The 12,140-nt window shown below is 41.9% G+C and overlaps 1 protein-coding gene across 3 annotated transcripts in view; it reads right to left on the bottom strand.

The window, feature by feature from the left end:
* Nucleotides 1–1,994: 1,994 nt before the first annotated feature.
* AKT1 (AKT serine/threonine kinase 1) overlaps nucleotides 1,995–12,140 on the bottom strand; it is a 72,584-nt gene continuing 62,438 nt past the window's right edge. For all 3 annotated transcript variants that reach the window (XM_035551088.2, XM_035551090.2, XM_035551091.2), the window contains 3 exons: nucleotides 8,990–9,077; nucleotides 4,115–4,217; nucleotides 1,995–3,408 (listed from right to left, as the gene is read on the bottom strand). In XM_035551088.2, coding sequence (XP_035406981.1) covers nucleotides 3,329–3,408; nucleotides 4,115–4,217; nucleotides 8,990–9,077 — 271 coding nt within the window. In that variant the 3' untranslated portion in view covers nucleotides 1,995–3,328. The remainder of the gene's footprint in view (nucleotides 3,409–4,114; nucleotides 4,218–8,989; nucleotides 9,078–12,140) is intronic.

Genomic DNA, 12,140 nt, shown 5'->3' on the forward strand with positions numbered 1-12,140 from the left:
CTCAAGGACTAGATGCAGGACAAAAAATAAATAGGGAAAAGGCAGGAGATGGCACAGGTCAGTTTGCCCAGCCAGGATACCTGACTTGTCATCACAACAAGGAGAGTTTTAAGCGTGAGTTCAAGGAAGGGAACAGTTCAGCAGATGTTTGGGGGTCATTCCTCCCAAGTACAAGTAAAAAACTGAAGGCAAAACCGGCTGCACACGAATAGGGGTTAGAAGACACTGATATCAGCATTTCAGCAGTAGTGGAGAAAAACTGACAGGGAACACGGGAGCAGGTTGTGAAAAGGAGGACCAGTAGCCTGGTCCAGTGGAGGAGTCACTCTCAGTATAGGAACACACACTGGAGAAGAAACGGAAGCATCAGATCAATGGGCTCACAAAATGATCCTTGCTGCAATGTGTACCACCAGAACATGGTAACATTTGTCAGCACCAAAGGGAAGAACAAGGAGGTTTGAGCAGCATAGATGAAGAGTTTTGTTTTAAATAAAACAGCTAAACGAACGTACGACATTTAAGCAGTTTCTGCATATACAGTACGAAAGCAACCTGAGGTGAATGAGATGGTTCATAGACTTCTGTGACAGGGAAAGACAACAGCATGCTAACAGCTACTTCTCGTCTTCTCTCCTAAATCAAAACTTTAAGAACATACTTTATGTTTGCAGTAGGCAGCTGTAACAGATAAATATTCCATCGCAGATGACAGGCTTTGAATATTCACAGGTGAAATGAGATATAATATCCAGAAGACCCTGCTGCATTCAGGTGTGGCCCTCAGTTCACTGTTGCTAACACTATTAAGATTACTGGATTTTTTTAGCCTTTCAACCACCCCCATCCCCCCCCAACTTCCATCTTATATGGAGCAAAAAATCCAATAGCAACAACTGACAGAAAAACACTAAGACATAATCGGCCTCACCAGAACAGCCTGATCCACATCTGTTCCTGCACTTGGGAAACCAGATTTTCCTTGGGGCAGATTATGGTAACCTTTGCTCATTTGTGTTGCCTATATTTGGATGCACAAAGTGTGTTAGTGCAGAACTTGTCGGGGCTTGTAGACTTGCAGCAGGGTTCTTTGGACTTCGTCCCTGGGCTGGCTGCAAACTCAGATGAAGATTTAGAAGCAAAGGCAGAAGAGTTAGATCAGACTTGCGGAATGGGATAGGCAGTCCACCACCAATTTAAGGTATCCTCTACAGAGAAACAGATTGCTCCTTTCACCTTCCATCTTTGCCTAAAATTTACAGTAAATTCTACTGGGAATTATGGGCTATTCCCTGAACCCAAAAACATTTTGGATGTTTAATGGCTTACTACAGTTGCAACTTCTGTGCTTAGTTTGAAATACACTAGAGTTGTTCTTGGATCTTGCCTTTTCCTCTGCATTGTTGTTTGAAAAAGGAGATTCCAGCCTTGTATAACTAGCTCCTAGAAGCGATTAATACTAGTCCCTAGAAAGGAAACGTAGTATTATATATTATACACTGGCCAGAGTGACTGGAATAGAAATACCTTTGAAGATCAGGGCTCCAGTAACACAATCTCACTGGCATCAGGAGGACAGCAAAATGAGGCTTGTCCTCATTCACCTCAAGACTACGTACTTCTGGAACAGGGTATATTTCTCTTAAACGTTTTCCAAAATTATCTTTGCATAATGATCAGCACAGAGATGAAACAAATCTCTCAAAGTTGTGCACACTTCACGGGCTAGTAACTGGAGTGAATGTTGCATCTACAACTTCGGAAGGTTCCTACCAAAATAAATAAGAACCTAACTTGTTAAAGCAATTTTTATTTAAGTATTTGGAGGGAAACTTTCATATCATAAGTAAAAATACTAAAGTTGAATGTTGTTAAAAAAAAAAAGTCAAGATGATGGGTTCTCTGTGCAAACACAGCAGTTTCTGGTGGAAAGGGGAAGCAAGGGTTTTCATAACATACTCCCTTTCAAATAAAAAAAATTAAATGCTAGTTAACTGCAGTACATGTCATCATTTTTATACAGTCAAGAGAATGAAAAACAAAAAAAGCAATTTAAGAGAACGCAACCTACAATGGAATAAATTCATTCGCAGGAGAGACAGAATAAGACTGCTTTTATGAAAATTACAAAGAAACATGATACAACAAAAACAGGGTGTGGGGAATTTTTCCACTAATATTAAAAATGAAAAAAAATTCACTTTTTGAACACCATTATTATTCAAACACATATGAAGTTTCAACCTAGGTTTTTTTTATACATGGGAAACACTGTTAAAGTGAATCTTCAAGAGTGAGAAGGCACCATGAACTGTCAGCTGATACCTTTAATGCACACTCAAGAAAGAGGAAATGATCTGGCATGATGCAAAAAATCATTAAGCGTTTATATATATTCATATATCTTTCCATAAAAAAAAAGCGGCAACAAGTCATTACTTCAGTGCCAAAATGTACTTTTGTCTGGTTGACTCACTCATTAAGATGATTTCTCACTTAGACCTCTATGGTATTTTTATACAGTGGTGCAGGTGGGTGATTCTGTGTTGTTGCATTTCATATTAGATTGGTAAATTAAGCATTTTCTATGTTCTGAGAAGCCAATCCTATGAAGTATTCCTAAACTCTATGCAAATGGAATAATTAAATGCACTGTCTTGCATGGAATACTCATCTGTACGATGCAGCATTGGACTAGATTCCACTGGATTCAGTTTGATATGTAATGTCTTGTAGCAGATGTTATAACAAAAATAACTTTTGCTTTTTGATTTTACCTCACTGAGGCCATTAATGCTGTTCCTATAGTTGGTTTTCTGGAGTTGGATGACATTTCACTGCTGTCCAAAATGAGTTTGAACCTTAACCCTCCAGAGTTTGTTCACTTTGTTGCTTATATTATTGCACTAGCTACTAAAGTCTTATATCTTCCTATATAAATCTAATTGTTCAGAGTGCAGATTCTATATTTAGATAATGAACTGTATGAAATAAATAAAATAAGGGGGTTTTCTGGTCAGAGTTGATGATATGTTGAATACCTTAATTAATTCTAAAGTAAACAGTTTTGGTGTATATTCTTAAAAACACCATTCAGCATAAAAGCCTTGACGTAATACTTTAAGAATGGATTCATTTTCCTTCTCAAAAATGCATCAAAGAATTGTTTTAAATACAGAATCTGTGAGGCTTCCTACAAATTCATCTAAATAGTAATACAAACACAGTTTGTAATTCAGATAATATAGAAAGTTCTCTAGTGTCCATTGAAGTAAGGTCCCCAAAATGCAGTCTGTTTTGTTTCTGAACAGGAAAACATTGCAAAATATTAAGCGGTTCCACTGGCTGAATAGGAGAACTGAGGAAAATGAGGTCTTCTCTCATTATCTATACAATCCATGCTGTCATCTGAAAAATGGGAAAAAAAAAAGCATTAGACAACATTTGGAACCTTTTTATTGTACATAAACAAACAGCAATGCACAATAAAGCTCTCTCTGAAAATTCAGCGTTGCTTTTCTCTTCCACAACTTGAAAGGATAAAGAAACAGCAAGTCTGAAATCTCATCCCATTCAATGGGCATCACAGAAAATTCTGATTGTTGTATATGCATTCTGTTGTTTGGATGTCCATTTAAAATTGCTAGGGGTTGCATTGCTCAAATTCATATTCAGTGTTTGAATCTTTGGCAATTGCTATTTCAAAGTATTGAACATGCTCAGTCAACATGAAAAAATATTTTGATTGAATATGGACATTATCCCCTACTCAACTGACTGCTTGCATACACACCAGTGTGTGAACAGATGCACACATGCAAAACTCATGAACAGAATTTTTTTTTTTCCCCCAACAGGAGACTATCCAGATTTTGAAGACAACAGTACAAATGATTTCAATATATTCTAAAACAGGTTTTTCATTTCCCAAGCAGGAAAGACATGTGGAAAGTTTCATATTAGTTTACCAGCTTCTAAATCAGATACATATATGGAAGACGCACGAGTTGAAATCGATGTTTTTCTGTATGTTCTAAAGGGACTGGATAACCTTACAGCAGATTATTTTTGGTGGTCTGGAGAAGACAGCGAGAAACATTTGGGAAAACTTTACCTTGGTCAGGAGGAGTGATTGTAATCATCTGTGCTGTAAATTCTTCATCAAAGTATCTTGTGTCTGTTTCAGATGTAACTTGTGGCTTAAATGGAGGTACAAGCTATGAAAAATAGAAAAATATTGTCCGTTTAGAGGTTCTTAAAGTACTGCTTCAAACAGGTAGGATCTGAAGTAGAGTTATACGCTACAGTGGCTTTTTGTACATTTTTAAACTTAAAAAAAACCCACAATGCAGTCCAGAAAAAAACAGTATACAGTAAGGCTAGGTGGGCACATCCTGCTTACTGGTCGTTTAAGGCATTTTGCTGCTAGAATTTAATTGCAGAAAGAAAATCTGACACTCCTAATGTTGCTTCAAGTAATGAATAACATGCATATAAATGTTTAAAATTAATAGTATATGCTGTTTCCCTACCTAATTAGATGTAAATTGTAGGCTGCATCTAGTCTGATTTACAACTGAGGATGAAAATGCATAAGAATCGTGTTCAACGATACCAAGCCGATCAGCTAGCCTCACACATCATCGTAAGGGTTGTAACGTTCACAAGAAAGCTCCAGCTACAGAGCTGCCGTGTCCATGCACTCGGACCACAACCGTGCAGAAGACTGGACCTGCCTGGAAGAATTCAGGACACGCCAGCAGCAACATCAAGCACTGTGCTCCGGGTCCCCAAAAAGTAGTTTCAGATCAACTCTAAACTTAGAAAATCTGGAGTGTTTACAAAAAAAAAAAGCATGCAGTAACATCCTCCTCTTGTTAGAGCCCTGTTTGGGTCCTAAGCTTGAAACCTGCATGGGCAGAAGGGCGAGAAATCATCCCCGCGCACGCAGGCGAGCGCCGGCGACAGGCGCTCCAGATGGAGCTGAGCTGCTTGGCTGGGGCCGGAGGAGGCGGCAGCCTGGGAAGCGGGGTGGCAGGGCTGGCTGCGCGCAGATGCACGGAGCTGGAACACGGACAGCTTTGGAGGGCAAAGGAGCTGGGATTCAGAGCTCGCTCACCTTCCCGCTGCACGACAGGCTGGAAGCAGAAGGCAAACACGGCTCCTCGCCCTCCCACGGAGGGCACGCAATAGCGCTCGGCGCTGGGCTGCCGCTCGCCCACCGCTGGGGTTAAACGTGGCCGTCTTTTAATAGCACACGGCCGCACCAGGCAACAATTTAGGAGCGTGATTGAGGAAGTATATGGCTTCCAAGCTGAAACCGCAGGGAGAAGTTTATCTAAGCAAATGGTAAACTGCTCTGGCTGGAATTAAGCCGTGACCCTGGGACTCGTGCTCCTGCTCTGACAGAAATCAGAACGACACTGACAGAAGTCGCTACCCGCAAAACATCAGCAAACCCTGGGTGTACGGAACAGCTCCCCACCTCCAACTTCTCCTCCAACTTCGAGCTGAAGAATCGTTTGCTTGGCAAGTCAGCTCAGAAGAAAATCACTACCTTCAAGCTCCCTATCACTTTTTTTTTTTTTTTGAGAGCACCTGACAGAGCGTTGTCCTGTCTTTCAAACAATACAATACAGCTCCTTCATTTTCAATTTAAAGCCTTTAAGAGTTGTAATCTACACATATGGTGTTATTCCCAAATACAAAGAAACATTCCACAGTTTAAAACCAATCTTTAAAAATCAAGGGACATAAAAATTCTAACTTTACTATAAACAAGCAAAATTACAGTATACATTCATACTTTTTTTTTTTAATTGCTAATTATTCTTTGTTCCCAAGTATGCCTTAAAGGAGCCTGGTAAATATTCCTGTAAAAAAAAAAATAGGTCCTTTAAGTCCTGAATTTAAAAAGGAAAAGGAAACAGGATATCCCAAAGCCACCAGTCACTCCGAGCCTCACAGTCCTCCCGAAGCTCCTGAAGAGGGAACACTGCATTATGATGTTAATAACACTATTCTCAAGTCAAATCTGCATCTTATGTCTAAAAGCCCCGTTGGGGACGAGTATTATTTCTTTCAAATTTCAACTCTGTTCTCTTCCTCCTCGCAGCAGCCTGTTCCTTACAGGGAACCTCGGTATGTTTTTGACGAGCTGTGTGCGTGCGGATCCGAAGCTCTCTCTGCCCTTTGAAGCTAATGGGGGGTTTGGCACCCGCCACGCTCCCAGTCGCTGTAGCTCGCTGTGCGCGGCACAGTGATTTAGGACTTGGGCATTGCAGCAGGCACCTGAACTGTGCACACCAGAAGGACTGGGAGCAGCGGCCCTGAGTCTCAACGCGTGTGTAACGGGCAAGCGCTGCCTCTGCCGTTTTTTTCCTTTTATTTTAGGATCTGGTAAAAGCGATTTGAGACAGATTATGATGCACCCACAAGACAAAATTCTTTTCCTAGCTGTCAAATTCAGAACATGAAGCTGGAAACAGAGGGGAAGCCGCAGAAAGCTATAATGCTGGCTTTACCAAGCAAATATGGTGCTTTACTGAAAAGCTGTCAGCGCGAGAGCTCTGCAGTTCAACTGGCAGAGAGGTGCCACCTGTAGCCTCCCACTGCTGCAGACCAGCTTGACACCCGCAGGCTTATGTTGGTTTAAGAGGCAAAAAAGACAAGAAAAAACAACACGTGATTAAAATCTCATTGTGTACGTTTCAACTGAACGTGGGCAAAGGACTGCAAATTAAATCGCACCTTTCTTTATACCGGAGACAAATCGCAACATTTTTCCAGGCTGGTCTAATGAATATTTTAAATTCCTGGGACAACCCCAGTTATTCAGAACTGCTCGTAATTCAAAGCTATGCTATGTGTCCAAAAAGCCTAATTACAAAGTAAGTGTTCTTGCTTACCCCAAGCCCATGCTCAGAAACACTTTCACCGTCATCTGGAGGTAGCAGATAACCAAGCTTAGCACATGAACACCTCTGGGCAGCTGACAAAATCCTGAGTTTTTCCGTAACACTGCACTTCAGGTAAATACAGCAAGATCCTCCTCGGACCACCCAGAACTCACGCAGCAATTACTCACAGGCTTTCTGAAGTATCTTCCTTTACACAGCATGGTTATTTCTACAATAGGTAACAGTTTACATCCAATCTCAGGTGCACCTACTAACGGGACAGGAGCGAAACCAGAATGCAGCCTCCTTGTATAGGCCAAAGGCAGAAACAGTCTCACTTAGCATGCTGTTCTCTTCAAAATACTTAACATTTGCAATTTCCTGGTAGTTTCCACAACAACCTGAGTCAGTACTGCAGTGGGACATTTTATGAAGGCTTCCTCAATCACACAGATAAATAAATTGCCTCCGGCTTGTATGTAATAATAATAAAGGAAAATAAATAATAAATAAAAATAAAAATAAATTGCCTCCGGCTTGTAATAAATTGCCTCCTCCATTCAGGGAAGCAGGACTCCCATCATACTGTTAACAAGTAACTTCACTGAAAATATCTGAACCCTGTTTTCAACTTTTAACCTTAAACTAAATACCTGGGGGGTTTTGCAGTATGCCAGCTGGGTGAAAAAGGGGATAACCCGTGGCTTAGAACAGTAATTCAGATATACTTTTTACATTATTTTGGATGAAGTCCTCACAATTCCCTCCTGCCTGTATCTACCTCCTGGCTGCATGCAGCTCTCTCTCAAGGGATGCTCTGAAAGGACAGAGGTCTAAATGCTACATACGCTTTCAGGGCACAAAAAGCTATTTTCTCATTTTTCGTTTCCCTTTAGCCATACAAATCTGCGAAGGAGTGACCAAGAAGGAAACAGAGCACTCTTGGTAACATGGAAGCACTGGACAATTCTTCCACTACAGTATGGAAAGCTGTGGCGTTGTTCTCTGACTTCTAAGTCAACAAAAACTGCGCTGTATTAGTTTTACCAAAAATTCAAAACTCGTTTTCTGCTATGTTTCTTACCTGCTTCCAGCAACTGGAGGGAGAACTAAGCTGTTCTTAGAGATTAAACTAAATCAGGTATTTAAACTAAATCAGGTATTATGGGGGGCTGCGGGGGGAAGGAAGGAAATGAGGAAAGGCTGAGATCATACAGTGTCAGTAGCTGGGAGCCCTGAATCACCAGACCCAAGCTTTAGTTAGCTGCACTTCATGGGAGTGTTATGCAAAATGTGGTTGGTGAGAATCAAATGGGAGAGGAACACAACAGGTCACCCCGAAAGCACCAAGCCATCTTGGAGGAGTGTGTGATGTTACCTGTGAATGAAGGGACAGAGGGACAGAGACAACTGGTATCGCTCCTGCTCAAAGGACTGGTGTCTCCCATCTCAGTCCCTCTCGGTGGAATGCCTACACACACAGTGGGTCTCAAGGCAAACTGATGAGAAACACCACGAAGCGCAGACACATCACATCGATGGCCAAAAATACATGTATGCTAGGCTTGAATTGATGCGAAGACCTTCCCTTCCTTTTGCCTGCTGAATTCAGTCTGATTTCACCATTCAAGACAGGAAAAACAAAGGGAACAAGCAGTCTGCCACTACTGCTTCTAGGAAGTTTTACTTCCAGGTGCTCAGGAACCAACAGTAACTAACTTTCGGGCCCCATAAATCACAAGGGATCCATCATTTGATAGCAAAAAATGGCAACAAGAACTCACAGGAAATTCCACTTCAAAAGCTTATATACTGTCTACACTTGGAAGCAATTTTGGCTACATCCTATTTATTCACTCACAGAAACAAGTATCTTGTTGAGAGACACTCCTCATGGGGGGGGGGAGCTTTTGTTCAGAAGTAATCCAGCCACAGTATTTTAAGAAGCAAGAATCAATTGAGCCTTGATAAAACAACTGCAAACCTCTTCCACGTAGAACTTCTGTACACCTTACCAAGGGCGACAAACTCTGAACCATTCAGGATATCCCCAGCTACAATTCACCTTGGGAGAACAGTTGTTTAAGTACCTTTTTCTCGTATACATCTTGCCAAACAATGCCAGCAAAGAATTTGTGTTGCATAATCTCCTTGGCATCATCAGGACCGCCACCTAACCTGTTTGGGGCAAAATAAATAAATCAGTGTTTGAGTACAGTTATTTTTCTCATACAGTTTTTATGAAATGGTACCAAAGAAATTCTGAGTTTACATTTTGGAGCTTTTGGCATTTGCTTCACTCTTGGTTTTTGTGCAAGGGCTGTAGGATACTCTACACTTCAGATCACACCACCGTTCTTCTAAAAGGTTTGAAAACATGCTAAGAAATCTTAGCAGGCAACAAAACTTTCTCTTAAACAAACAAATAAAAATCACAATTCAAAAGATCTGCCTTCAGAGGGGATGCTGTCCTACAGCCTTGAGCAGATGCTGCGAGAAAAAGGTCTGAGCAAGCCGACTCTCTCTCCTTTCTAAACTAACAAGCAACTACCCTCTATAATTTTCAAGAGCAGAGCGATGGCGGCACTAAAACTGAATTTGATTTTGAAACAGAAGAGAGGCAAGGATTTTTAAGACGAACTGATTTATGCCATCTGATTTAAATTTCCCTTAAAGAAAACAGTTGACAACTGCAGTGATAATATCACGTTGTATGCAAATCTTTCCTCCTCCTCAGCTTCGAGAAAGCACAAAGGGTGTTTTATTGACTTAAAGGTATATCAAGATAAAGCACTTTTATTCCAAAATAAAACTGTCCACACAGCTTATAGATGCAATCAGTTCAGTTGCAGTCTCGGGCTAACAGATGCTTAAATTCTGCTGTGGAGGTTAAAGCGTTCTCTGAAAGACTGAACCGCATCTGCACGCAAAGACATGCGCTGGGAAAACCAAACACACTGAGTAATCAGCAGGAGACTCACTTCAGGTTACAAGGTTAAGAGACTCTCAGCCTTTTAAATGCAAAAAGTGCTGCCATGTTCATCCAGGCTGACCTCTAGTATCTGCAAGCCCCCGATTCTTCCTGCATCACCCCGATACCACTGGGAAACTGAGAAATTACCCCTTATTTTAAAGGCTTGGAACAATGGCTCTGAGCAACCCCGGCTGTAACTGTACTGCTACAGAAAAAGAGGCAAGGACTGTTCTCTGGACCTGCAGCCAAACTGCCCAAACATTCACCCACGCTGCACAGCGGTCGGCCCCGCATCTCCCCATACGTTATTATTTGGGGGTAGAGGTCAGGGGTACAGTTCACCATGTCAGAATAACGTGAAGGCTGTGCTGCAGCCCACTGATGTGACATTTTTTTACCGCATGCTCTGGGGCCTTGCTCGATGCCACGGTGCAATGGCACGGTGTGGTGTGACTGCCCGCGGTGGAAGGAATCAAACACGGCGATGTCCAGGCTGCCACTGGGGAACGGATGCTGGTGTGGGCAATGCTCTCAGCCACGTCTGTGCACCCTCGGCAGAGAAGCTGGCAGAGGCCACAACTGCACCAGAGGTGACAGGCAGCAGAGGTGACAGGCAGTTCAGCAGCCGTGCTTGCCTCCCGGCCCTGTTTTATTTAGTGCCACAGTAATAACCCAAGAGGTTTGCTCGTTCCTGTACCTCCAGGACACCTGCGGTGGAACAGGTGACAGACCCCAGGCATCATGTAACAGTGCTGGGGGATGCTCTCCCACCCCAGGTGAACGCTGAGACCAAGCCTAAGTCCAGCCTAGAGCCTCCCGGGCCAAACCAAGTGGACAATGGCTCTCCCGTCTGCTTGACAGCGTGGTGTACAGCTGCCGAGCCACCTGGAACAGAGACAAACTCCAGGGTAGCCTGGGAACAGAGACAAACTCTGTGAGTAATCATCTCTCGGCTGGTTCCCTGCAGGTCCAGAGGCTCTGCCAAGTCTGCATCAGGCTCCTCGCTGCTTCCCCGGTGCAGATGAGGATGGCCAGCGAGGAAGAGGGTGGAGTTGATCAGTTCCATCCTCTTTACTCACAGATGTCAGCAGGCTGTACTCCAGCATCAAAGTTCGGGAGTTATGAAGTGACTGTAAGCTACAAAGAACCTAAATACTGTTTTGCACAAGTATGCAGAACGGCTGGCTGATTGCAGCCATACACAAGTGCTTTGGAGAATACATTATCTATTACGAGCCTTTGTTCCATGAAGGGCAAATACATACTCAGGGAAACGCCAACAGAAACCCCAGATGTTTTACTTACCTTTCAAAAATCTATACTATTAAACAAATCCATTCCAATCGAATGGAAAAACAATAGAAAACCCATGTTTCGGATAGGAACTTATTCCAAACCATACTTGTGGGTTTTACAACTATTATGAAAAGACCGTTTCAAGGTGAACAACATTACGTCAGCACCTAATGCAAAAAGCATGCTTAAGAAACACTAAGAACTGAAAGAGCAGTGAGTTTGTCTCTCGTAAGGACATGCAACAACTAAAGAAAAATAAACATGAATAAGAGTCTTGAAAAAGATTCCTGTGCAATGAAGTTAAATTCTACGCAGGAAGTCTTCAAGCAGAACCAAAAATAGTAGAAATAGAAGTTAAAAATAAAAGTCCACTGAGGATTACAGTATACAAGAAAATATAACAAAGTGTAGAGGGTGAAAAGCATTTTAAAAAAATCTGTCTAAACTGGTCTCCTCAAAACATACCTGCTGAACATTGCTGGTTATTCATTAAGCTTCCATCCAAGTTTGAGAACCTGAGCTTTTGTGTTTCAGCTAAATCCCAAGGAGAAAAATTACTACTAAGAGCAACATTAATATTAATACTAAGCTCAAACCATTTCCACACTTTTAATTTTTATGAAACTGTGTGTTGCTTGCAAGTTACTGTGATCGTTTCATCATAAACTCCCATGCTCTGCAAGCCAAGGGCAATCGCCTATCATGCTGTAGAGAAATCATCTGCAAAAATGTTTAAAAATACGTACCCTGTAATTTTTTATATGTACATCCTAAAAATATATTGTGTGCACAGACACGCAGTGGAAACATCATCATCCCAGACCAGACAATTGCAATTAGCAAGTCGCAGCAAAAACATTGTTTCTGTACTTGTCCCTGTAAAGGTAAGCAGTGTTTGGCACCCAGTGGTCCATTCCCGGTTCTCTAAAAAGAAACCCACAAACTTCTAGGTCTACAGTGAAAATGTTTCT

Source organism: Cygnus atratus, chromosome 5, assembly GCF_013377495.2.
Source record: "Cygnus atratus isolate AKBS03 ecotype Queensland, Australia chromosome 5, CAtr_DNAZoo_HiC_assembly, whole genome shotgun sequence".
Taxonomy (NCBI): Eukaryota; Metazoa; Chordata; class Aves; order Anseriformes; family Anatidae; genus Cygnus; species Cygnus atratus.